This window comes from Carlito syrichta, unplaced genomic scaffold (genome assembly GCF_000164805.1).
Source record: "Carlito syrichta isolate Samal-C Ts95f unplaced genomic scaffold, Tarsius_syrichta-2.0.1 Scaffold303604, whole genome shotgun sequence".
Taxonomy (NCBI): domain Eukaryota; kingdom Metazoa; phylum Chordata; class Mammalia; order Primates; family Tarsiidae; genus Carlito; species Carlito syrichta.
In genome coordinates, this window is record NW_007247700.1 from 714,959 (window position 1) to 741,764 (window position 26,806).

Genomic DNA, 26,806 nt, shown 5'->3' on the forward strand with positions numbered 1-26,806 from the left:
CACATTTCAATATCACAATTTAGGAGGGAGGCATGTGTAAAGTATAGACATCTGAATTACAGAAGAGATTTCTTCTTTCATAAAGAAATGCAACTTTATTATTTTCAAGTACATATGTAGTACCTCAAACTAATGTCTTACAAAAGTTACCGGTAAAGATCCTGTAGATGCTTTTTAAACAAATACACAAGATTGAGGATAATTAGCTCATGCACTCGCTACTTTTAAATGGGTATTTCTAAAGTGCCTGAAAAGTATTGTTTTAGGTAGACTAAATATGCCATCCCTAGCAATATTGCTTATGCTCTTAATTTACTAAACAAATGGCATTTTTGCTGATAGTACAAAGATAAACTTTTGTCCATAGTTGATCATCTCAAATTAATCAGGTCGAAATGAGTATGGTCTCCCATGCAGATTCCCAAGCCCAAGGTCATGTCTCCCTTACTTCAAGGTATTTCTGATGAAGCAGAATTCCAGTGCAATGAAGTAACAGCCTGTGGGGCTGTTCGTGGGCTTGTGTTTTGTGTGTGTTTCTTTCCTGTCTGCCTTAGGTCTTTTATTTCCTTAGTGTCCCTATCACTTGCATGGCCTGTTGGGGTCTTTCTGTGCAGGACATCCCCAGTGCCTTCCAAGCCAGGTTTAGCGAATGGGGAGAGCTGCCTGCAGAGCATCAATGTGAGAGAGGGAGGGAGAAAGGGAAGGGAAGGAATCTCTTGCAGGAACCTAAAATCAACCCAGCCCAGGGACAGGGACACAGTGATCAGCAGGGTGAAGGCCTTTTGCCTGGGAGGGACAGCCCTTGCACCAAGGAGATCAAAGGCAAGTCTCCTAACATTTTCCCTCTTGCTGTCCAAAGGTTCTGACCACGTTCATGACCTACGCTGATTCTGCATGTCCCTGGAAGGCAGGAAGGTTCTGAGAACTTCTGCACCCAATTCCAGCCAATGGCCGGGGAGCTCTTTTTCCAGGGCTGACAAGGCAATGCCTGGGAATGACACTAATTCATCAGAATGGGCATGGAGGGGAAGGGAGCTGGGGGCAGATGACTGGGAAAAACTGCAGCTATCCCTCTTGGAAGAGCTTGGAACTCCAAGGACTGTATTATAGAGGGAGAGGTGCATGTGACTGAGAGAGCCCAAGTTTCTGTGACATCTGGGCCTCGTGGACCAAGAGGACTACTGACCAAGGGCCGGCACTTGGGCGTGGTGGCCCCCGGAAGCTTCCGAGCACCTCTGGTCCTGCCTCTGCTGTTACTCTGATGAGTTTTGAACTTGGTCTGCTGTGGGGTATTCTAAAGGGCAGGGCACAAAGCTGGGGCACACGGCAGACATCCGGAGACCTCAGGCAAGTCAGATGTCCTGATGTGGGTGCCATCTCTCTCCTTTCTTGACCCTGTTCCTTTGCTGCCGCTCCCCTCCAGCCAGCCCCACCCCCACCTCCCACCTGCCTGCCCAGTTGTCCTCCCCGGGTCCCTGTCCAGCCTTGACTGGAGACCAGCCTGGCCTCTCTCCTCAGCTTCTCTTTCTAGCTTCAGGCTCTTGCACTCACCGAGGCGCCTTTGTAATGTCAAGATCTGAAGGGGAAGCCGAGGGGACAGAGTCCAGAAGGAAGCTAAGCAGGGGTGACAGTGGGAGGCGGGCCAGGCTGGACGTTTGGTGATCTGAGAGGGCTTCCTTCTCCTGGTTGAGGCAGGTTCCTGCCTTTGGATGCTGATCTGTTACAGGAGGAGGGAGCGAGGGGGAGGGAATGGGGAGGATTAGGGTAGCCTTCAGTTCCTCAGAAAGCAAGAGACGACGTAGTGGAGGGAAAGGGATTGGGCAGGGGACGCTGACATCTAATCTGATTGTTCACAGTCAGGTCCATGGGGCAACCACCCCAGCTTGCTTTATTTATCCACTCCCTGCAACTTAGCCTGCTGAGTTGCCCCACTGTTTTCCCCCAGATCTTCTCCCAAAAGACCACATCAAGTTTTCCATCCTCCGTCACCATCCCCGCAACACCTCCAGAGCCCCCCATCTTTCCTGTGCCTGGTTCTTCTTCCAATGGGCTCAGTAGTACGTCTCCTTCTCCACCCAGCCTGTTAGAGAGATCGGGGTGGAGGTTGCAGTGTGAGCTTAAAAAGAGGCGGGAGAGCAGCCTCCTAGGGGCATGGGTTGCTGAGGCCAGGGGAACTGAGAAGCCTGGTGGGGGGTGGTGAAAGGGAGGAGAAGGAAGTCCAGGGAGCAGGACCATGGGCTAGAGGCATGGAGGGTGAGCCTGCCTTGAGGGAGGTTGTATCTGGCTCACTGGAGGGCGGGCACAGAGTCAGGGGGAGGGCAGATGCCCACAGGGCCTCTTGGATAGCAGATGTGCGTCTGAGGGGGCAGCCATCCATTGCTGCTGTGCAGAAGGGTGGGCATGGGGTCGACAGCTCTTCTGATTCTTCCGGAGAAGTCAGACTCAGATTTTATGGGAAACCCCCAAGTCTTAGGCATCAGGTCAATTAAACATACTATCCCCACACAAAATACTGGGCAGTTAAATCCAACAATATCCCCAGAACATATTTGGCTTTTACCCAGCCATTTTTAACCCCTGTGATGTGATTAAAAATGCTTGTTGGAAAAATAACTTGCTGGTTGATGCTTGGGAATCAGGAGGCCTGGGTTCTGGTGCCGGTTCTGCTATTTCTTGCCTTACCACCCTGAACAAATACATTCATCTCTGCATCTCTTCCCTTTATCTGTGATATGGGACTAGGTGACCGGAAGGGACCTTCTAATTCTGATGTTTTGAGGTTTCACAGGTGGAAGGTGGAGGGCCTTGGAGAGTTGGGTGGGACTTAGAATCTGACAGGGAGTCAGCAGGAGAACAGGTTCCAAGGTCAGGGCTCCTGGGACCTGGGACCCCAGGATCTGAGGGCGCTGAGGAATGGGGTCAGGTATCCACGGTGGGAGTGGGGTTTGCTTTGGAGCCTGGAAGGGGGTCACTGGGGCTGGGGGTTGGACTCTGGGAGGGCTGGGGCGGGGTGTGGAGGAACGTACCACCAGGATACCGCCGCAGTATGAGCTTTCGGACCTCATCATAGATGAAGATAAGAAGGCTGTAGGGGAAGGCGCAGAACCACCACGTGACCCTGAAAGCAACAGAGGCGAGTGATAGGAGCATCAGAGGTCGGCTTGGTGGTCACGTGGAGTAGGATTCAAACGGATCAGGCTCGGATCCCAGAGGGGGCTCAAGGCTGCTGAGGCAGAAGCGGTTGCCAGAAAGAAACACTCACTTGAGCGGGTACATGCGGAGGGCGACCCCCATGCCAGGGCAGTAAGAGAGAAAGGCAGCCAGTGCCGTCTCCTCCAGGAGCCCGAAGATCAGGATCTTGTTCCTGGCAGGGCAAAGAAAGGAGGGTATGGAGAATCTGAAGGGGTCAAGGAGGGAGAGATCCCAGATGCCCTGGGTGGAAGGGAGAGAGGAGAGAAGAAACGTGAGGGAAGGGTCACAAATGACCCTGTCCTTGTTCTCGTCCAACGTCCTCTCCTCATGCTTCATGAAAACAAAGACAAACTGTCATTTCTTTCCTGCTTACTGGGTTAGGCCTCTGAGTGATCTCTATCGCACACATGTATTCATTCTTTAAACAAATGTTTCTATGTGTTGGGAGGTGTGCTCTGTACTGGAGACAAGGGGGTCTGCATAGGATCCACCCTCATGCAACTAATAATCTTGTTACTGCTCTAGGCACATGGTCTGTGAGAGTCTTGTCTCCCCAGTGAGATCCTTTGAAAGTTGCTTCACTGCAGGGCCCATGTCTGTCTTCTGCATTCTCAGTGTCTCCTCCGGGTCTTGGTGGTGGTTCATCACAGGTATTTAATGAAGAAAAGAATGTATAGTACTTGGCACAGGGGAGAAAAGGGGTTAATACAGGCATTCACTGAATTAGATTGAAAAGCAGGATAGAATCAAGGTAGTTTCTGCAGTCAGATAGGTGGATTCTACTCCCAGGACTGCCCCTTACTATTGTTGGGTTGTAAGTGACTTTGACCTTTTCTAAGCCACATGTTCCTTCTCTATGAGGATTTTTACCTTTATGTCACAGGGTTGCTAGGAAATTATGAAAGCGAATGCACAAGAACATGGAGAGAGCGCTGTCCTATTATCACTCTCTCTATCTTTTCTATTCTTATGCGTGGCACCATTTTATGGCTTAAGCCCACATTGGTTCCCACTCTTTTCTCTCACTAAGGACCCCTCTTATTTTTCATCTGTAAAGGCCGCATTTTAATTGATTTTTGTCTTTCAAGTTGCACTTGTTAATAAGCAATGAAAATATTTCTCCTTTTAAGATTAATTAGAAATATGCATGGTTTCCAAACAATTGTGGTTCAGTGCCTCAGTTGCTCCACTTCATGACATGTGTTCTTGGTTTTGCCTAAGAATGACACATCAGCAAAGCTCGTAGGTGAGTGCCTGACTTCCATAAAACTTTTAAAAATCGTGCAAGTAGCATCTCTGAGTACCATCAGTGACCCAGGAATCTTAGGTGAGGCTGCCTCCAGCCAGGAGATTTATTGGTATTAGTCCTGCTTCTTTGCACATTTCGTTTCCTTCCCATTTGCTGTGCAGACGGGCTGGACTCAGGCAGCGTGGCACGTCCCACTTTCCTGTGTCACCCACACAGGCCTCAGAAGGGTACCCAGTTTCTTAGCCTCTCTGCTCCGTGTCTCTTCCAACTGCATTTCCTCATCAGTATTCTTAGCTTGCTGGAATCTCCTTCCTTTGTGTTACCTTTATTTAACTCACAGACTTCCCACTTTCCTCTCCCAAGGATCTAAAGTGCTATTAACTTCACCAGGGTTTGGCATCTTCCCTGTCCCCAAACTAAGAAATTGTGACATTTGGGCCACTGTTCACAGTAGAAGAAAATAAAGAGAACTAGCATGATACCTTCAGCACTCAACCAGCATCCTTGCCGGAATCTTAGAGTCATGAACAGTGCCAGGCTCTGTGACAGGCCAGCACAGCAATATCGGGGATCAGCCAAGGCGGGGCTTTAGGATGGACCCCGGTGAACCCATACCTTCTGTATGACCTTAGGCATGTCATTTAACCTTGTTGGGGCCTCCTAGCCATCAGTTGTAAACAATAATACCCACCTCATGGAACTATTGTGAGGTTAAGCAATGTGTGCTGGACACTTAGCTGGGTGCCTGGCACATTGTAACTCACATCACAAGGAGGCACCGAGCCTGACCCTGAGAGACAAGTGCTGTTAATTAGGCTGCCTGCAGGGGGAAGAAGAGCACAGCAGATCCTGGACTGAGGGCCAGACAAAGGATGGTGGTGGGTGGCACCCACATAGGAGTTGGGGAAAGGAAGGAAGGAAGGAAGAAAGGGAGGGAGGGAGGGGGGAACGGAGGAAGATGAAAGGAAAGGAGACGGGAAGGAGACGCTACCAGAGTACATTTCAGGAGCAAAGTTAGAACTCATGAGAAACAGTCATACCATTCCTCCCTCTTCTCTCATCGTTCTCAAAACTGGCTGTGGATATGCAACTGGATCATGACAATCTGAGGTCCCCTTTGCAGACCTGGGCCAGAGCTGAGGTGATGTGGGGGCAGAAGCTTGACCTGTGTGGGTGAGTGGGTGTGCCCAAGCACTCTGCCTGGTGGGCGCATGCCGGCAGGGCGGACACTCACTTCATGCCCTGCTGGAAGACGGAGTTGCGCCGGGTCTTGCAGATGATGAGGTCAGCCCACTGCACAACCACAATGCTGGCGAAGAAGGCCGTGTGGCACGTGAACTCCACCACCTTCCGCTGCTCGTAGGTCTGGGAGGGAAGTGGCGAGAGAGACGTGAGTGTCCCAGGAAAGGGCAGGACCAGAGTGTGGTACCCAATCTGCCCTTAGCCCCGGGGTCCCCAGTTGGCCACTCCTGCCAGGTGCCCAGCTCCACCCATGCATGACTGTGTTCCTGCATGTACACCGGCCACCCACCCACTCCTGGCCGTAGCTATCCTCCAGGTCGTTCATGGTCCGGTCATCCCAGTCGAGGCGGATTCCCAGCAGCCGTGATGGCAGGAAACCATTCTCTGCCAGGATCACAAAGTAGGTGAAGAAGCCACCTAGCGCCTGAATCATCCCTGTGGATAGTGGGCAAAAGGCAGGGCCTGGATCAGGGAGGGAAGCAAAGGGGGCAGCCCCTCAGGGCCAGAGATGGAAATCTCTGTGCTCTGGGGAGCTGGCCTTGTCCTGGAATTCTGCTTGGGGCTCATGCCTCTGAAAACTGGGGAAATAACCCTCCGGGGCGGCCTCCCTAGCCTCAGGACCCATGTACCAATCTGTCCGTAGGCCATACTGATAAGCCTCTCGTTCACCAGCTTGTCTGTTTGGGGGTTTCGGGGCTGCCGCTTCATGATGTCACTCTCAGCTGCCTCATAGGCCAAAGAGATGGCAGGGACCTGCAAGGGACAAAGCATGGGGAAGGGGAGAGCATGATAAGGGGTGTGGAGATGACTGGAGCATTGGATGGTTGATGGTGGAGAACATATGCATTTATTAAGACCCTGCTGTCTGCCAGGCCGTGGGCGTGTCTTCTCTCTAACCAGCACCGCCTGGTCAGCCGCCCAGGGCACCTCTCCCTCCATCACCCACCCCTCCTCCCACTGCGCCCATGGGGTTCCCTTGCCTGTCCCCTCTGCCACCTCCTGGGCTCACCATATCTGTGCCCAGGTCAATGCAGAGGATGGTCACAGTGCCCAGAGGGAGGGGGATGTTGATGATGATGAACAGCAGGAAGGGCGTGATCTCGGGGATGTTGCTGGTCAGAGTGTAGGCGATGGACTTCTTCAGGTTGTCAAAGATGAGGCGGCCTGTGGGGGAGGTTCTGAGGGCATCAGGGAGATCAGAGGACCCCTCCCCAGCCCCTGAAGCATGGTTGCCCGTCTTCCTGAGAGAGGAAGATTTTGTGACTGAGGGAAGCTCAAGCAGGCTGGGGCTGCCTGGAGTCCTGGGCTGACTCTTCAGTGGGGAAAAGACCTGGGAAGCAGACATCCCGGACACCTCCCAGCCCACGTGACCTGCTCACCCTCCTCCACCCCCGTGACAATGGAGGCGAAGTTGTCGTCCAGCAGGATCATGTCGGCCGCCTGCTTAGAGACGTCAGAGCCAGAGATGCCCATGGCAATGCCGATGTCGGCCTTCTTCAGCGCAGGGGAGTCATTCACCCCGTCACCCGTCACAGCCACAATAGCTCCCTGGGGAGAAGATCCGGCCAGCGCTTGAAGACGAAGCCCTGCCAAGTCCACCTCCTCAGGCCTTGCCCTGCACCCCCGGTCCCTCCTACCATCTGCCTCTGTGGCTGTGCTCACCTGCCTCTGACATCCCTCCACGATGATGAGCTTCTGCTGAGGGGACGTACGAGCAAAGACGATCTCCGTGTGGTTCTTAAGGATTTCGTCCAGATGCTCCGACGTCATGTCCTTCAGGTCCGAGCCATGTACCACGCACGCCTTGGCTTCTCTGGAGGGCGGGGCAGAGACGGGTGACCTCCCAGGCCAGCCGGCTGCCTCTCCTCACTGCCTTGGCCTGCAGGCTCCCTGCTAAGCTCATTTCTCCATTGCTTCAGTTCTCCTGTCCTCATGCTCAGTTTCCCTCTTTCTCTCTGATGAAGCAATGCTAAATCCTCACCCTGCGAAACCGTCATGGCCATGAAGGCAGTTTGCGCTGGGCGCCGTGGCTCACATCTGTGATCCCAGCACTTTGGGAGGCTGAGGCGAGAGGATTGCCTGAGCCCAGGGGTTTGAGATCAACCTGGGCAACCTGGCAAGACCTCGTTCCTATCTTAAAAATGAGCCGAGCACCATGGCACATGACTGTAGTACTTGGAAGGCTGAAGTGAAAGGCTTGCCTGATCCCAGCAGGTCGAGGCTGCGGCGGCTTGAGTGTGCCACTGTACTCCAGCCCTAGGCTACGAGAGACTCCGACTCAAAAATGAATGAATGAATAAGTAAATAAATAAACTCAGTTTGCTAGGTCCTGGCTAGTTCCTGATACACATCCACTCCTCCAGCAGCCCTGCAGTGTGGCCAGTATCCACATTTTGTGGTTGAGAAGACGGAGGCCCAGGGCGTAGAGTGATGACTCCGAGGCTACGCAGTGAATCAGCAGCACAGCTGGACACAGACCCAGGACTGAGGAACCACTCATAGAAGTGTTCGTGGTAAAGCCTGTCCCAGAGATGTTGTCCTAATAACATGGAGGGGGCACTGAAGCCTTCTGTGTGTTGATGGAGACAGGTGCGTCCTGCAAAGGCCTCACCTGGGGTTGACTTGACTCACAGGGATGTTGAGCCGGGCTGCGATGTCCTCCACGGTCTCGTTGCCCTCGGATATGATGCCCACGCCTTTGGCAATGGCCTTGGCTGTGATAGGGTGATCCCCGGTCACCATGATCACCTAGTGGGAAGAGCAAGAGAGAAAAGGGAAAAGGGAAGCAATCTTAATGATTTTCCTCCCTCCTAGCCCTTTCTCAAAGTCAGGAAAAGCTAGGCCACAAGCTGTCTGGGGCTGGTAGATCCCAGCCAAAGCAATGGAATTTTGTGTGTGTGTGTGTGTGTGTGTGTGTGTGTGTGTGTGTGTGTGTGTGTTTCGCTGAGTGGATAAGGAGGAGAGATAATGATATGTTGTAAATACTTTCAGAGGATCAGAGATAACTTGCTTTAGTGGAGAAATAGTGACAAGTTGATGAAGTTTTTTGGAAGGGAAGCCTCCATTCTCTGGGATTACTCCGGAGACTCCTTAGGAGTTTGAATTTCATGGGATTCAAGGCCCTCAGAGCAGGAAGGGCTCTGTGACAGCTCCTTCATTTCACAGATGAGGAAACCGAGACTTAAGAGGGGACCTACGATTTGCTCAAGGTGACAGGCCCAGAACTAGGACACGAGGTTCTCAGTGTCTGTGCTCACTGTGGCAATCCAGGGACAGAGCAGAAATAAGATGGTGACAGAGTCCCTGCTTCGCCACCTTGCTCATCTGCCTCAGACATCCTCCATAGCGTGAGGCATGGTGAGCCCTGCCCTAGCCCTGATAATGTTCGTTGCTGCTGTTGCAGAATAAATGGAGTTGGGATGGAGAAGGGGAGGTATCAGACAGGCTGGCTAAGAGGCTATTACAGTCAACCAGGTATGGTGGCTCTTGTCTGTAATCCCAGCACTTTGGGAGACCGAAGCTGGAGGATCACTTGTGGCCAAGAGTTCAAGACCAGCCTGAACAACATAGTGAAACCCTGTCTCTGTAACATAAAAATTATTTTTAAAAGGCTATTAAGCTCAAGGTGAGCAGAGCGGACTAGGCTAGCATTTGCACTTGTGACCTTGTGAGGCAAATCCAACAGATACCAAGGGAGGCTTCTTTAGCCCCACTGCTTCTCTCCCACCCCCACGTCTGCACTGAACCTGCACCCCCAAAGGTCACAGGGGCCTCCCAACTGAACACCAAAGGCAGGCCTCATTCGGCTGGACCCCCCTGGGGTACTTGGCACTGCTGACCACCTCTCCTTGCAATCCTCCCCTCCCTTGGCTTCCCCTGACTCCACCACCCTGGTCCCCACCTTTCAGCATGTTCTTTCCCAGACTCTTCAGCGTGGCAGCCTCATAGGATGGAAGAAGCGCCAGCACCGGAGTTGGGTGGGACCGTAAGTTTAGACATCCACCATCTCCAGCTACAGCCCCTTAGACCTGTCAACTTACCGAGTTGACATAGCGCAGATGACTCTTGTCTTGCCAGGTGGTCACGAAGATGACACAGCATCAGGCGGATGTGCCAGAAGTCTTAGCTGGCTCCCTCCCACGCCCCCACCCCCGCCACTGACTCCTCTCTACTTGCCCCCAAGTGTTAGTGTGGCCCAGTCACCCTTCTCTTGGCCCGTGTGCTCTCCCTGGGCGGTATGATAACATCTACCAGCAAGCCTTTAGTTTGCACCATTGTGCTAGTGAGGTTCAAGTCTCCAGTCCTGACCCTCTTTCATGAGCTCTCGACCAGGGTCCAGCTTTCCCTGAAACGTCTCTCCTGGGGTGTCTTACAGATGCTTAACACTTAGGGTCAGAATTAAACCCGTTACCTCTGCTCCCACCATCCACCACACCTGCCCTTACTCCCGACACTGTCCTCTGCATCCTAACCCTTTCTCCTCGATATCTTCTGCACCTCCAGTATCCACGTTGGTGACCAAGTTCTCAAAACCTTTCTCAGATGTGACTATCCCTTTCCACTCCCTTTGTCACTGCCCTAATTCAGGTCATCGTCCCCTGCTAGACTATTGCAATGGCCTCTTCACCTGCATCCTTGACTTCAGTTCTACTCCAAATCCAGGACCTTCTCCATCCAGGGAACTTCTTGAAAGCTAGACCTGCCTGCCCGTGACACCTGTGGCTCTGTGGCCTGCAGGATAAAGCTCACATCTGGCATTTAAGCAAAGTCCCTCTGACTGGCTATGACCCAAGGTTTCGGTCTCACTCCTCAGTGCTCTTTGCCAAACCCACACACATACCTCGTATGGTCTAGCCACGTCAGGGTACGCACTGTTCCCTGACCTGGCCTTTCCCTTACAGAATGCTTTTCAATCTTCAAAGCTCAGATCAAATATCACTCCCTCAGTTAAACACTGTCCAACTCCCTGAGGCAGAATTAACTGCTCCCTGCTCTGACTGTCCATGGAGTCCTCTGCCCTGGCCTCTGTGGGAGTTCTGGTCACAGCAAGAGGCACCTGATCTGGAGGAGCACGGGCTTTCCAGACGAGCAAACCATGCTCCATGGTCCCCATTCACCTCTGACAGGCAGTTTTATTTTCGGAAAGCTACTCATCCACTCTCAGTCTCAGTTCCTTTCACTTTGAAACGGGGATAATGGTGCCTACCTTGGAGACAGTGGTTATGAGGTTCAGAAGTCACATGTATACACAGCACGAAGTCACATGTATACACAGCACCAAGTCCTCTGGTGCGATGGTTAAGAAATGGCAGACAGCCTTGTTTCAAATCCTGGCTCTACGACTTACTAGCTGTGTGGCCACGGGCATGTGACATTGTGCCTCAGTTTCCCTCTCTGTAAAAAAGGGAAAATGCTAATGCTTACTCATAGGGTTGTTGTGAGGATTAAATGAGATCATATCGGTTCGGTGCTTAGATTAGTGCCTGATTTACATAAAGTCTCAAAAAATTGAGATTAAAAAATGTTTGTTATTAATGTGTCTGCCCCATGCCAGGTGCTCAATTACCCTAACTATTATTCTTCTTCTGGGATTAACCATAAAGACGTTGATCTCTCCTGAAAGATCATGAGGCGAGAAGACTGGGCCTGTGTCCTGCTCATTTTTGTATTCTCAACACTTAGCACAGTACCTGGCCCTCAGTAGACGGTTGAGTCAAAGTGACTTGGCAGTAGGTGAGATGTTGAAAAAAGAAGAGCAGGGGATAGCACCAGACTTGGTGACTGGATGAGGGGCACGGTAAAGAACTGTGTCTTGGGAACAGGAGGGTAAGCTCCAGATAAAAGGGGCCTGAATTAACTCAAGCACTTGCACAGTGCCTGACACACAGCCAGTGAGTATAAGTATTTGTTGAATGAATAACAAACATAGCACAGAGGAGGGAGTGGTCAGTGAGAAGCATCTGCAATGGACAAGAGGACCTGGGAGAGGTATGCTCGAGTAGGGGGCAGTCTATGAGCTTGTGGGGTTATGGGGTGAGCCACGGGCGCAGATAAAAGCCGGCACATCCCAGCCTACATGGAGAACAAGTGGGCAGTAGTTGGGAAGGTTGGGCCAACCAGGTCCCAAGATGGGGTGCCTGATCACGCTTGGAGTCAGCACAGAAGGGCGCACAGGCAGATGGGACAATGAGCTAAGCAGGAGTGAGAGGAGGGGACATCGACCACACTGCATGGAATGGACAAGAGGTGAGCTCCACGGAGGGGCGGACCATCCCTTACAGATGGACAGCTTCCCTTCTCAGTCAGAGGGGAGGAGGCCATCCATGGCCTGGGTCTCTTCAGGACAGCTGCGGCTGCAGTCCCTTGACTGTGGCATGAAGGAGGTGAGGATGGAGGGGTGGGAGGGAGGGCGGTACCTTGATGCCTGCACTCCGACACTTGCCCACAGCGTCTGGCACGGCAGCTCGGGGAGGGTCAATCATAGACATGAGCCCCACAAAGCAGAGTTTCTCTGTGGGGAAGTTCAGCTCATCCGTGTCAAACTTGAAGCCCCGAGGGAACTTTCCAGAGGGCAGATTCAGATGACAGAACCCTGAAGGGGGGCAGGAGGGAGGTGTGAGAGCAGTGGGGTGCCTATCTGGATGTCCCAGAGTCCCTCATCCCAGGGACCCCACCAAGGTTTGGAAACTCTCTCAGTCTCCCATTTCCGGCCCCTCACCCAGCACACGCTCCCCCAGTCCTCCCAGCTCCATGTAGGCGTTTTGGAAGGCATCCTGCATCTCCTTGTCGAGAGGGATCTCCTTGCCCTGCACCAGGATGGTGGAGCACCGGTCCAGGATACGCTCTGGGGCACCCTTCATCACCAGCACGTGGCTCTGCGGGCTGTCTTCTCGCTCGTGGATGGACAGCTGGAGAGACGACAGGTAGTTATGGGAGGGCCATGCTTATCTTGGTAGCTCTGTGCTCACCCAGGACTTGGCACAGAGCAGTGGCTGGGAGAAAACCTCTCTTAATAAAGTAGCCCTGGCCAGGCGTAGTGGCTCACACCTGTCATCTCAGCACTTCGGGAGACCGAGGAAGGAGGATTGCTTGAGCCCAGTGTTTGAGATGAGTCTGGGCAACAGAGCAAGACCTCGTCTCTACAAAAAATTAAAAAATTAGCAAGGCATGTTGGCAAGTGCCTGTAGTTCCAGCTACTTGGGAGGCTGAGGGAGAAGGATCACCTGAGCCCAGGAGGTCGAGGCTGTGGTGATCTGTGATCATGCCACTGCGCTCCAACCTGGGAGACAGAGTGAAACTGACTCAAAAAAATAAAATAAAAATAAAATTAAAATTAAAAATACCAGCCCGGGCAACTTGGTGAGACCTTGTCTCTACAATAAATTTAAAAAAAAGATTAGCCAGGCATAGTAGCGTGTGCCTGTAGTTCCGGCTACTTGGAAGGCTGAGGCAGAAGAATCGCTGGAGCCCAGTGGGTCGACACTGGAGTGGCCGTGAGCATGCCACTGCACTCCAGCCTGGGTGACGAAGTGAGACTCCAACTCAATCAATCAATCAATCAATAGATAGATAGATAGATAACAAACAAAGCATCCCTGATCCATAAAGATTGCCAACAAAGGGAATCTCCTTGCGTGCAGGATATTTGGACCTCGTAGTCCTAACTCTTTTCACCTCCACAGGACAGTCATTCATTGAACAGATATTGTTGAAGGCCAGCTAAGACAGGCACTGTGCGAGGGGCTGGATGGCTCCCTCCCCAGCAGACCCCACTACTCCAACCTCAGACAGAACATAGCTGAGGCTGCCTTCCTGGCATGTCAAAGTGCCTACAGGCTGAGGGATACCATGAGGGAATGACAGAAATACGGTTCAGCCGACCAGGCCAGAGGACAGGGAGCCAAGGGAAGGAGAGTGGAGAGCGTGGCAGGCCTGGGAGGGGCGTAGCAAGGTTTGGGAGTTGGGGGCAAGTTGCAACCAGATGTCTTGCGGGGTGAGGCAGAGGTGAGAGCTTGTGATCCTCAGATACCCGCCCCATCAGATGCCCCCTGGCTTTGTCCACCCCCACTTGCTTCTGTCCCTCTCTCTTCCTCTGTCCCAGCAGCCCAAACAGACCTGGTACTTGTTGGTGGAGTTGAAGGGAATCTCTGCCACCTTGGGATTTCTGTCTCTCATCTTCCTCACAGAGCCACAGGACAGCTCAATGCACTTGAGTAGAGCTGACTCTGAGGCGTCACCAGCTGTGTCCCGCTGCCAGAAGAGACGAGAATTTGGCGTCACAATGTGGGAGGGAAGGAAGCGGAGGGCCAGTGAGGAGGGCACTGAAGACCCCAAGGCGGCCTCCATGTGTGAACAGGAAAGCTGTAGTCAGCGAGGGGCCTTTGGAGACAACCCAAATATACCTGTTGCATGTGCTCACCCCCTACCTTAGACACAGAGATGTTCTCCTGGCCAGCCTTGAAGACGGCACGGTTGCAGAGACCAGCGATCCGAGACAGGGCCGTCCACGTGGGGGATCGTTTGTCAAAAGTGGCGCCTGGGAGGAAACGGGAGCACCAGGAGCGTGGGTCCCCTTTGGAACCTTTATCTCACCCTCACCCACCTGCCACTAAGTGCCCTGAGCACCCCAAAGTCCCTTTCACTCTCTCTGGAGCACCCAATCACCAGACTGGTCTTCAGTGGTGTCAGCCTCATGGATCTGGTTGTCAAACCACATGTGGGCCACGGTCATGCGGTTCTGGGTGAGGGTGCCTGTCTTGTCTGAGCAGATGGTTGACGTGGAACCTAATGTCTCTACTGCCTCCAGGTTCTTCACCAGGCAGTTCTTCCGTGCCATGCGCTTGGCAGTCAAGGTCAGGCACACCTGGCAGGGAGAAAGGGAAACAGAAAGGGGAGTCTGGAGCTGGAGCTGTCGGCGACCTGACCCTGAATCCTCTCTGTGAACATGTATGGGTGGGACCAGCATAGCCAGGGAGTGTGTTCACTTTTAGATGTGTTGAATTGAGACCATGGGTATTCATTAAGATGAAATGCACAGTAGGGAGTTGAAGCCATTTGACTAAAGCTCCAGACAGGGCCAGAGCAGAGCGGGGTGCCCACAGAGGGGGCGCTGGGCATGAGGGAGGAGGTGGGCTCTTGCTAAGGGCGTAAGAAGGCAGAGGGCTGAGGCCTGAGGCTCAGTGTTGGGGGAGAAGGAGGGGACAGAGGAGAACAGAACCAGGACATTGACACCTCATAGCAGCCACTGGGAGGGAATTCTAGGAGGGTGGACAGCATATCGATTTCAGCAGCAGAGTTGAGGGGAGAGCTGGAAAGGTCACTGGATTTGCTAGTTAGTCACTGGCGACCTTTGCAAGAGACTTGACAGAAGACTTGGCCAGGATAAGGGCCAGGAGTGCACAAATAGTGAGAAAATGCGATCGTGACAAGCGCCAGAAGAGAAACTAAATGCACATCCTGAGAGTTTTCAGATTCAGAGTCTGAGCCATGATTAAGTGATCTCTGGGTGCAGCATCTACTCCGTGACTTTAGGGACTCCAGGGGAAAAAACAGTCACTGAGAAGCAGAAAGCAGCTGTTTCCCTGTCAAGCTGAAGAAAGAACGAGACCCTCCCCTGCGAGTATATAAGCCTGACCCACTCACAGTGACAGTGGCCAGCAGCCCCTCAGGCACGTTGGCCACGATGATGCCGATGAGGAAGATGACTGCTTCTAGCCAGCTGTAACCCAGGATGAGGGAGAGAACGAAGAAGGAGACTCCCAGGAACACAGCCACGCCCGTGATCAGCTGGATAAAGTGCTCGATCTCCATGGCTATGGGTGTTCGCCCCACCTCCAGGCCGGAGGCAAGAGTGGCAATGCGGCCCATCACGGTGCGGTCCCCGGTGGCGATCACGATGCCCCTGGCAGTGCCTGGAAAGGAAGAGTACAACAGGTTAGGTGCCAAGTGATTCCTAGAGGCAGAGTTCCCACCAACAGCCTAACTTTAACACTAACTCTACCCTGAAATCAAGTCCAACCCTCAGCCCTACTACAAATCTTAACCCTAACCCTAACCCTAATCCTAACCCTAACTCTGTCCCTAACCCAGGGACTGAGATCCCATCCAAGCTCCTGAGCAGGGAACCCTAGCCCTAGCCCTAGCCCTAACCCTAACCCTAACCCACAGAGTAAATGAATGAAAGACACAGATCCTGGAGGCCACTTTCAGTAGTTTATGCCTCACTTGGGCTTATGCTTCCTGGATAGAATCACCAATCCCAGAATCAACACAACACAAATGATTTTCTCTTGTACTTGGGCCAGGGGAGAAACCTTGCAAAGAGTTTCAAAGTTCAAATTGAGGAAGTTCGAGAAATGAAATAAAATTGCCTGAGGCATTTCAGTGAAATCAATCTCATACTCGATATCACCCAGAACTATAGGATGAACATACAGTAAAGCACTCATTATGGATTTTCTGTTTAGTCTTAAGATTTTCTTTCTCAACATCAGGTGTGAAATCCCTACAGAGGAAGCCCACGGTTACTAACCCTTGTGTGACAGCATGGGGGTCTTCGGGGCAGGACGTGTGGTGTAGTGGAAAGCACGCATGTAGAGCCAGCCACATCTGGGTCTGAATCCTTATTTGAATTCCTACCTAAGGGTTGTGTTAGATAGTGCTGTAATACACCTAAACCGGAGCCTGGCACATAGTAGGCACTCAATAAACATCAGCACCATTCATTTCCTCTCCTCTCTTCAAAGCCAATTGCAGAGTAAGCAATAAAAGCATATTACCAAGTCTTTCTGAGTAAATCAATTGTTGGAAATAAACAGTAAGTTTCAGCATCTCAGTACATGAAAAATTTAGGAAATTCAAAGTGGGGTGATTTCTAATCACGCCGCCAACTCTCTACGACCACAGATTTCACATCCACAAATTCAACCAAACATAGATGGAAAATATTTCAAAATAAATACATAAATAAATCAATAAACAATACACCAATAAAAATACAACTTTTAAAACAACAGAGTATGACAACTATTTACATGGCATTACGTTGTGTTAGGTATTATGAGTAATCCAGAGATGATTTAAAGTACACATGAGGGGCCGAGAGTGATGGCTCAAGCCTGTAAATCCAAGAGAGGCCAAGGCAGGAGGATTGCTTGAGCCCAGGAGTTCAAGACCAGCCTAGGCAACATAGTGAGACCTTATCTCTATAAAAATAAAACCAAAAAAATTTGTCGGGTGTGGTAACATGTGCCTGAAGTCCAAGGTACTCGGGAGGCCGAGGCAGAAGGATTGCCTGAGCTCAGGAGGTCGAGGCTGCAGTGAGTGGTAATCGTGCCACTGCACTCCAGCCTGGGTGATAGAGTGAGACCCTGGCTCAAAAAATAAAGACAAGTCAAAATAAAAGTATATGGGAGAATGTGTGTTGGTTATATGCCAATACCATGCCATTTTCTATCAGAGGCTTGAGCATCCATAAACTTTGGTATTATGGGAACCAATCCCCCAAGGATACTGAGGGATGACTGAAATTCCAACTTGCTGAAGGAGAAAAAGGCCTGAGAAACACAGTGTGCTGAGGAGAAGTGAGCAATGTGGAGGGAAGGTTGTGGATTGGGCACAAGGCCTCCTTGGCCCTACTCTTAGAGGCCCATGGTCTAGCGAGGCCTCTGTCTCCCAGCCTCTTCTACTCCTGCTCCTTCTGAGTCAGCCCTGATTCATGCACTGGCTTGACCACAGAAGGGGTTCAGTTGTGCGTGGACCCTGCCTTTAAGTGCTGGCAGCTCTGGGAGTGCCTTCTTACCTTTGTTTATCTCCAGAACCCAGAACTAGGGTGGGCCACACTGTACTGCCTGAACACAGGTTCAGATGCAGCCTGAAAGAGGGCCCACCTGTTCACTGGGCCTGGGCAGCTTGGGGCTATGGCCAAAGCAAGGGTCAGAGAAGGAAGCAACTCGTCCCAGAACCACAAACAGTTGAATCCAAAGGATCCTAGGAGTCTGTGTATGTGTGTGTGGAGGTGGTCTTGATCTGGTATCTGAAGGCTCTGGAATGCACTCACCCTTGGGGTGGATAGGACAGAGATCTCCTGGGGAGGGTGCCTTTCCCCCAGAGTCACATTGCCCTGGGTCAGTACCCTGCTCTCTGGAGGGAACGATTGTTATACCTGTCCTCAATTCTCTACTCTATGACAGAGCTTTTGCCAAGTAAGGACTGCCACAGTGCCCAGTCCTGACAGACTCCAGATTCTGACTCCTCGGCGATGCAGCCTAGCTCCTTACCTTCAACACAGTTGGTGGAGAAGAAACAGATATTGCGAGTCTCCAGGGGGTTCTCATGGGTGAACTCAGGGGAGCGGGTCTGGGGCTCAGACTCGCCTGTTAGGGATGAGTTATCCACCTGTGGAGGAGGGGTATATAATCAACAGATGCAGAGGCCACTTGGACGCACACTGCTGTCTCCTAAGCTGATTCCAGCCACACTCAATCTTCATGACATGAGGGACAAAACTACCCTTGCCCCCTTTGCATACTTATGGCACTGCTCAGCCATTGCCCTCTCTCTGGTTCGAAATTCTGACTCTTCCTGACTTCTTTTTTTTTTTTAAACTGGAGTCTCACTCTGTCTCTCACGGCCACTACATCCTCGACCTGCTGGGCTCAGATGATCCTTCCACCTCAGCCTACCAAGTAGCTGGAACTACAGGCATGTGCCACCATGTCTGGCTAGTTCTTTTTTTCCTTTTTTTAACTTACTGTAGAGATGAGGTCTTGCCAAGTTGCCCAGGCTGGTCTCGAACCTGTGGGCTCAGGCAATCCTCTCACCTCAGCCTCCCAAAGTGTTGGGATTATAGGCGTGAGCCACCATGCCCGGACTCTTCCTGACTTCTTATGTGACCTTGGGTTACTTACTTCATTAGAAGAGCCTTCATTGACTCATTTGTAAAATGGAAAATGCAAAACAGAATCTCTACACACCTACAGGGGGCGCCACTAATATTGAAGTCTATGAAAATGGCACCTCCTGGGTTGATCAGGGCACAGCTCTGCACAGCATGAAATTAGGTCGCATGCGAGAACATACAAGAGGCATGTGGCACTTAACTGGCACTCGATGAATGCCTGCTAAGGAGTGGATGCCAAAGAAATACCTGGGCACAGAGCATTCCTAACACAGAGATGCAGGGAGACGATGCATCAGTACTGCAGGTCGAGAGAAAGTCCAGCGAGGGGACGGGGGGTGGTGGTGGATGTCTGACCCTGGGTCTCCCAACCTTTAAGCCTCTAACTGGGCTCCTTCCGGCTCAACACAGCCTGCTTCTCAGACCCCGCACTGGTTCTGGTGTGAGCTCCTCACCTTACAGCCGTGAGAAGAGATAATCCGGAGGTCGGCTGGGACGCGGTCTCCACCCTTCACCTCCACCAGGTCTCCCACCACCACTTCCTCTGCATTGATTTGCATCTTCTCACCCTCCCGGATCACGAGGGCTTGCTGTGGGAGACACAGGCACCTCAGGAAATGCTTGTCCCTTCCCCATCTGGTCTCTTGCCTCTCTTCCAACCCACCCATGAGAAAGAGAAGCCTCCTGGGAAACTGGGTGCTGGTGTGGAGAGATGGAGGGTCTTTCTGCCCATCTCCATCTCAGCGCATAGGAGCTGAGAAGGATGAGCTGAACTGTCCCAGAAACCTGATGCCCTGGTCCAAGCCCACCCCACCGCCTACCTGAGGCACCATGTTCTTGAAGGAGTCCATGATCTTGGAGCTCTTGGCCTCCTGGTAGTAGGAGAAGCAGCCGGTGACAATGACCACAGCTGCCAGCACCACACCCAGATACAGCTGTTAAGGAGAAAAGGTTTAGGGATCGGCTGTACCCCAACCCCATATAGGCAGCTACCACTTGGGATGAGCACACGGTAGCAGCTAAGACAAGAGCCTAGACCTTTGTCTAGGATGGGGAGTGAGGATGATGGGAGGAAGTCCTCTTCCCTAACCTCATTCTTGGTCTTCCAACCTCCAGCCTCCTAAGAAGGGACAGGGAAAGTCCTAGGGAGTTCCCAGGATTAGAACTTCTCTGGGGAACCATCTCAAGCCAGAATATCCTGAACCTACTGGTTGGGGAGGCCCTGACAAGCTCACAAAAGTAGGAAGGAACAGGGAGGGACTGTCACACTCATTAATAGGCATGTGGGTGCATGTGTGTGAGGGTGTTTTACAGATGTGTAGAGAAGCCTCACTCTCTTCCAGCCTAAAGTGGAGGGGGGCTGTTGGACTGGGATGTGAAGGTCTGGTCCCTCCCCCTACTGTGTTGGGAGTTCAGGGTTGGTGGGCTGGTCCAGGGGTTGGGGGTGCTGGCTCACATTGTCATTGGATGGTTCGTCCTCCATGGCCGCCTGGATGCCGTAGGCCAGGAAGCAGAGGATGGCCCCAATCCACAGCAGGATGGAGAAGCCCCCGAAAAGCTGACGGCAGAACTTGACCCACTCAGGGGTTGTGGGGGGTGGAGTGAGGGCGTTGGGACCATCTCGAGCCAGAATATCCTGAGCCCGCTGGTTGGTGAGGCCCTGAGGGAGGAAGAAGAGAGGTTAGGGGCATGCCTCTCACACATTGGGAACCAGCCGGCTCCCTGCGCACGGCCCAGCAGCTCCCAGGCAGGAGAATCAAAATCCCCTGGTTGGAAAGGGTGGGGATTATTGGGGAGACCACACGGAGGAGGTGGCATCTGCAATGCGACTTGAAGGCCTCGAGGACTGAGGAGGGTTTGACTGTGGCTCCACTTCTGACCATTACTGGTTTGAGACACATCTTGGTTAGGGCCACAATGTGTCCCCTGGGGCAGCTGGGACAAGTTTCCTGGAAAGACATCTTAACCTGTCCCTTCGTTATCTCTCTTCTTTCAGATTCCCTCATTTATCAAAGATTCAAACAGAAGTCGGGCGCGGTGGCTCACACCTTTAATCCCAGCAAGCTGGGAAGATGAAGTGGGAGGATTGCTTGAGCTCAGGAGTTGAGACCAGCTTAGGTAACACAGCGAGACCTTGTCTTCACACATACATACACACACACACACACACACACAAAGTAAAATAAAAATTTAAGAAAAGGCTGGGCTCGATTACAGTCTGTCATCACTTCGGGAGGCAGTGGCGAGTGGAATGCCTGAGTCCGTGGGTTTGAGGCCAGCCCTGGCAACTTAGCGAGACCTCGTCTCTACCATAAATCAAAAATTAGCCAGGCGTGGTAGTGCATGCTTGTAGTTCTATCTACTTGGAAGGCTGAGGCGGAAGGATTGCCTGAGCCCAGAAGGTTGATGCTGGGGTGGCTGTGAGTGTGACACTGTACACCAGCCTGGACGACAGAGTGAGAGTCCAATTCAAAAAAATTTAAGAAAAAAAAAGACTCAAAGAGAGTCTCATTTTTTTTTTTTTTTTTTTTTTTTTTAGTTGGAGTCTCACTCTGTCACCCAAACTGGAGTGCAATGGCCGCTTCCGGAGTCCAGCTAATCACCCCAAAGCTGGGGACACGTACCTCACCAGCTGCTGTGTGTTGGCTCTGTGGGAGGTTGTGTGAGGCTGAAGTTGCTTGGGGGAGAGGACAGGGCCTGCCTGAGGCCTCTGGGACCCGGGTTCTAGGGAGTGTTGGTTTCCAGGGTATAGAGGAGAGAGTTTTGGGCTAGCTCTGGCTAGCTCTGGTCCACATTCTAGCTCTGGCTCTGCCACCAACCAGCCATGTGACCTCGGGCACTTGCTCTGGGTCACAGTTTCCTCATCTGTCAAGAGGGTTGGACCGGAGTGTTAAGGCTCCTCCCACTCTGATACCTCTGTGGTCCCCCCCAGAAGCCCCTCCACTCACCTTGGACAGGTCCACTTGGTACTTGCGGCCCAGCTCATCCAGAGACAGCTTGTGGTCATCCTGGGGAAGGAAAGGCACGTTACTCTGGGCAGGACGGTTGAGTGTGTCTCTAGGACACGTGAGGGCAGTGGGGGCACGGGCAAGGCGAGTAGCACAGGGTGGGGGACCTTTCTTTGCAGGGCTTACCATGGCCACCTCCTTCTTCAGCTCGTCCAACTCCTTCTCCTTCTGCTTCTTCTTGCCGCCCCCATTCTCTGCGGTGGTGGCGGCAGGCGAGTACTCACGGCCGTCCTGTAGGGGAGGGGAGCAGAGGGTCAGGGAGGAAGGGGCTGGAGCCCCCATGCCCACGAGAAAGCCAGAGAGTCCAGGCTCTGGGAGTGGAGGCAGTGGATGCAAAGGCGGTGACTGACCTAGGAGACAGGTGGGGCTGGGAGGGGGAAGACCCCAGGCCCTTGGTCTGGGCCTACTGGCAGAGCCGGGGGAGCAACGTGTGAGCTTCAGGGAAGCGTGAGGGGCCCAAAACTGAAGAGCACACCTCAGCAGTCTAGTACTTGGGCCTCTGCTAAGACTCTATTGATTGAAGGACATTGCTGCTACACACAACACAAAACAAAATTTTGAAAGTCGCCATCTTAGGCTATTCGGGAGAATTCTGGGAGGGAATGGGCAGGGTTGGTGTGGTGTTGAGGGAGTGGAAACCCTCATGTAGGAACGTCTTTGCCCACCACCATGACCTTATTACTTAGAGAGGAGGAGAGACGGTTTCGAGTTTCGGGGGAGTAAGAGTCTTCGGGGAACCAGGAGGTTAGGCAGGGAGATGTCTGGAGGAGAATAGGGTCTGGTGGGGAGTGCTGGAGATGGACAGAGTAGGGCTGATGGATTGAGAGAAGTCAGTAGCTGTGAGGTCGGAGCATGTCCAGGAAATGGGAACACAGGGCGTGCTGGGAGTCCTTCCGTCCTGCTGGGCAGGACTGCCCGTTACTGGACAGAAGGCAGCTCATGGGACCTGACAGCCCAAAGCACAACTGGGTCAGAGGCAACTGGGTCCAGTCTGTCCAGAAAACGTAAGTTGTATCTGAGAGTGAACCTAAAACTAAGATTTGTGCTGCTTTTAGGTTGAAGAACTCTGGGTCACCTTGACTTAGACGGGCAATTTAACTGCAGCCCTGTGAGCCCCTGCTCCTCCTCCCTCTCCACGGCCTATGGTCTCACCACCAACAACCTTCCAGGGTCTCACAGGGAACTTCTGGGGGGGGCAGGCAGGAAGCTTCTCCTTGCAAGAGGAGGCCATCTTGGGGCGACAAGAGGGGGCAGGGGAAGGCAAGGCTGACCATGACAAGTGTCCCAAAAAGGTGTATTCCCACTTCCTCTTCCGCCTCAGCCTTCTCTCCTCCCACTTCCCTCAGGATACAGCGTCCTTGTCACAGAGGGTCGGCTCAGTGTCTGCTGGCACCTCTGTTTCTCCACAGGACTCCAAAGCCTGCACTAGGCTTTCAGGAATTAGCTTTTCTATAGTGTGATGTAATTTTTTCCCCCCATAAAGAGTGGATACTTGGGTTGGATCAATAGCCAAGGTGTCTGCTCTGTTTTGTAGGATAATGCATTTGGGGGGGGGTGTTGTTTGCTTTTTTAAAGATACTTTACTTTTTGGAGCAATTTTTTGCTTCACAGCAAAACTGCGTAGGAAGTAGAGAAAGTTCTCATCTATCTCCGGCCTCCACAAGACACAGCCTCCCCCGCTGCCAACATCCTGCACCACGGTGCTACAAAGCTGCGTGGACACATCACTATTGCCCGGAGCCCATCCTCCCCATCAGGGCTCACTCTCTGTGTTGTGTATTTTGTGGGCTTGCACAAATGCATAGTGACATGCAGCCACCATCGGGGTATCAGACGAAACAGTTCCACTGCCCCAAGTCCTCCGTGCCTCGGGATAGAGTCAAGAGAAGCTCAGAAACTGTTGCCCTGATCATAAAAGGTCACAAATCCAGTACTTGGAGAGGCAGACGTCCACCCGACCTATGAAATCAGGAACAACAAAGGCGGTGCTAGGGGACAAGGGGAGGGGGCAACCCTGCTGCTCCCACGATACCAACGACCTCAGAGGATTGAGCTTCTGGAGGTTGTGTGGCTCAGAAGCACTCTCCTCAGGAAAGAAGATCAGCAAATCAAGCACTATGTTAGCAGCGGCTGAGACTTCAGGGTACTTTTGGCCTCCTGAAGCAGCCCAGAGGGAGGGGTTTCGGTTCTCCCTCTCCCTTTCCCTCGCGACTTGAGAGAGGTCACTTAGTCGAATGGATTGAAACGCTTTAGAGTCTCTGACTCTGCCCCCAGATGGGCAGAGGGGAGAAAAGTATGAAACGCGATGTAGGGACCAGAGGCAGATCAGGCTGGACAAGCTTCGGTGTGATCCTCGGGGCTTCAGGGGCAGGAGCAGGCCTGGGCCTGCATGGAGGAGGGGGCCTGGGGCTGGGACCGAGCAGCAGAGTGCAGAGGGATTTCTGCACATTCAGATGTGAAATAAGGCTCGTGAGAACTGGAATCAAACGCTCGCGTGGAAAGACTTGCTGGCCACGCACTCTGGCACGCCGGCTGGGGGCGGGGCGCCGGCCGGGGGCGGGGCCGAGCAGCGGCACCTCCTTCCCCAAGCCCCCTCCTGCTCTCCAGTGGCTCAGAGCTGGGGACGCTCTGCCCCCTCCCCCTCCTCCTGTCCTGGCAAGGATCTCCGGCTCCGCAGCCAGGAGCCTGCGGAGATTTGGGGCCAGCGGCTGCCCAGGCAAGGAAGAAAGGGAGGAAGCAAGGACCCCCCCTCCGCCGCTCCCTCCCTAACCACAAGTCCCCCTCTCTGGGTCCTGAATGCTGAAGGAGAACAGAGAGTCCTTTCTGAGAAAGCCAGAGGCTAGGACAGAGTGGGGGCAGCTGGGAACCCGCCAGCAGTCCCCCCAACCCAGCCTCTCCGTGGCAGCTGGAGCAGGCCTGGCTCCCTCCCCCCCGGTGTCGTCCCTTCTCCCAGCCCCCACGCTGCCTTCCACGGCCACAGGGTGCTGGGGGACAGTTAGGCCTGGCTCTGGAGCAGAGAGGCAGGGAAAGGGGGATGGGAGTGAGATGATCCCCAGAACGGGCTGTGGGTGGTAGGGGTCTCCTGGTGGTCTGGACCCCAAGCTCCAGGCTCTGAGCGCCCCCATGTCACCCAGCCTCTTAGCCCAAACAGCCCAGATCTTCGAGTGCTTTATCCACAGCTACTGGGATGGAGGTGAAGGGGAGTTCGGGTGCCGAGGGAGCAGGGCAGACTGGAGCAGTCAAGGTCAAGTCACTTCCCATGCAGCAACCTTGAGCTGGGTCCACCTTGCTCTAAGGTGGAGCAGAATAAGGGGCTACCTCCCCTCCGTTTCCCTCCACTTGGGCGTGGGAGTAGAGGGCTTGCCCGGAGGCTTTCCCTGACCTCTCCTCAGAGGCCCTGCATCTAAGCTGGGGATGCCTTCTCCATGGGAAGCGAGAGACATGTCAAGGTCCCAAGAGTGTATCTTCTCATGGCTGTGACCTCTTACTCCGTGAAACCTACACCCCACAGACACTTCCTAAATGCAGGCCCACAGACCCCCCACACCCCACATGGCGGCATCCATGCCTGTGCACTGATGGCTGTGTATTTGCAAATCTGCCTGCTGAGACACACGCAGGTGTTCATCCGTGAATATCTGCAGAACTTCCAGCCTCTGGGAACACGTGGTTGCGGATGCACGCGCACACAAACATCACACACACACACATACACACACACATACACTCTCTCTCTCTCTGGTTCTATTTCTAGCTCCCACCCTAGCTCAGGAACCCTGGTGTCCAGGCTCTGAGTCCCCAGCTGCTCAGCTCAGTGCAACTCCTCCCAGCCCCAAAACACCCACAGCTCCCCAGACACCGTCATCCTCACACCCTCCCGTTGCCCTGCCCTTTCCCTTTGTGCCCTCTTTTGCCAGCATTCCACAAAAGGAAAGCCGCTGGGCACAGTATGTAAAGGGATTGGGCCACTCTTCTCCATATGGGAATTTCATTTCCAAGAACGCCCAAGTCTGTCCCTGCCCGCCCTGCCGTGGCTGTCAATCTTCTCCTTGGCATAGCCATCGCTGCAGAATGCCATGGCCGGGTGGACTGAGGAGGGGGGGCAGCTCTCACTAGCCTCTGGGAAAGTCCTCAGAGCTCATGGCCTGGAGCCTGAGGACAATGCATCTGGGAACATCCGGAGGGGTGCTGGGGTGGGGGCTGGGGCACATCACTCTTCCTCCCCACACCCCTCCCAGCTGTCCCTGGCACTCAGGGCCCCTGGAGCTGGTGCCCGGAACTGCTTGGTGACTCCGGGAGCGGCACGCTCCCCTGTCCCACTCCAGGCTCAAATGGGAACCCTGTCCTCTCAGGCTGGACTCCCAGAAAAATGGGCATTTTCATGGGGTAGCAAAGGTAGGAGGGCTGACAGCGCTAAACATCGCCTCTGCTGGGAGGCTGGGGATGCGGTGAGAGGAGAGACTGCCCTGTGGAGGGGCAGGGATAGGATGTGGGAATGGACATGCGTGGCGGACTGTGGGGCTGTCAGCAGGGCTGGGCGGGTGGAGGGGAGCTGCCTGGGTGTGTGGGCACCGTGGGACCGCACATGCCTCTGTAGTTGGAGACTGTTAGTTCCGAGTTTAAACTGTCCCGTTGTCAGCTTCCCTCTCAGCTTCCCTCTCCCCCTCCCTCCACACCTCATTCCCACTCCATCCTTTCTCTGCAGCCTCCCTCATCCTCCAGGGAGCAACTCCTGCTCCTTGGGGATACTCACCCCACGGCCCATCTTGGGGCACGGTGGCTGCTGGACCTAGGCTGGAGAGGTCACCAGGAGGATCCCGCCCGTCCGGGACAGCCGGAGACCCTGGCAGAGACAGCCGAAGCAACAGGGTAGCTTTAAATAGGTCCCTCTCCCCCGCTCCCCCGCCTTCCCCTCCTCGGAAAGAAACGTTTGTTGAAACAGGATCCCTGAGGACTCCTCCCCTCCCGCCCCTTTAGGCACTGGCCCTTGACGGCATGCCCCTCCTTGGCCCCCTCAATCCCCTTTGGCTTGGGGCAGCCACAACCGAGGGAGACAGGGGAGGAAGCCGGCGGAGAGGGAGGAATGCGCCCCTTCGGAACAGGCTGAGGGGGAGCCATCGGCTTGGAATCCCAGGATGCCAGAGGCCACGTGATCTAACGCTTCTTCTTTTCCAGGTGGGGAAACTGAGGCTCAGAGAGTTTACGCAATTAGCTGAT

General features: G+C 53.3%; 1 protein-coding gene across 3 annotated transcripts; it reads right to left on the reverse strand.

The window, feature by feature from the left end:
- Positions 1 to 68: 68 nt before the first annotated feature.
- LOC103261102 (sodium/potassium-transporting ATPase subunit alpha-2) lies at positions 69 to 26,470 on the reverse strand. Of its 3 annotated transcripts, XM_008058723.2 has the most exons (23): positions 26,343 to 26,470; positions 21,716 to 21,820; positions 21,530 to 21,589; positions 20,038 to 20,241; positions 19,403 to 19,516; positions 19,037 to 19,171; positions 17,962 to 18,079; positions 15,326 to 15,594; positions 14,348 to 14,546; positions 14,110 to 14,219; positions 13,799 to 13,933; positions 12,402 to 12,591; positions 12,100 to 12,275; positions 8,295 to 8,431; positions 7,346 to 7,496; positions 7,063 to 7,231; positions 6,693 to 6,847; positions 6,313 to 6,436; positions 5,973 to 6,118; positions 5,676 to 5,806; positions 3,263 to 3,364; positions 3,027 to 3,118; positions 69 to 2,080 (listed from the first exon to the last, which is right to left on the reverse strand). In XM_008058723.2, the coding sequence occupies exons 1-23, from the start codon at positions 26,352 to 26,354 to the stop codon at positions 2,052 to 2,054; spliced, it is 3,063 nt and encodes a 1,020-aa protein (XP_008056914.2). In that variant the 5' UTR covers positions 26,355 to 26,470; the 3' UTR covers positions 69 to 2,051. The 3 variants fall into 3 exon arrangements, with proteins under 3 accessions (XP_008056914.2, XP_021568369.1, XP_021568370.1); XM_021712694.1 differs by lacking the exons at positions 20,038 to 20,241; positions 21,530 to 21,589 and having other exon boundaries at positions 21,725 to 21,820; positions 26,343 to 26,434; XM_021712695.1 differs by lacking the exons at positions 15,326 to 15,594; positions 17,962 to 18,079; positions 19,037 to 19,171; ... (3 more) ...; positions 21,716 to 21,820; positions 26,343 to 26,470 and adding an exon at positions 14,668 to 14,718.
- Positions 26,471 to 26,806: the final 336 nt, after the last annotated feature.

Coding starts and splice junctions, on each gene's coding strand:
- LOC103261102 (XM_008058723.2), bottom strand. Junction 3,365..5,675: donor GTCTTCCAGCAGGGCATGAA/GTGAGTGTCCGC, acceptor TTGCCCTGCCAG/GAACAAGATCCTGATCTTCG. Junction 2,081..3,026: donor ACTGCGGCGGTATCCTGGTG/GTACGTTCCTCC, acceptor TCTCTCTAACAG/GCTGGGTGGAGAAGGAGACG.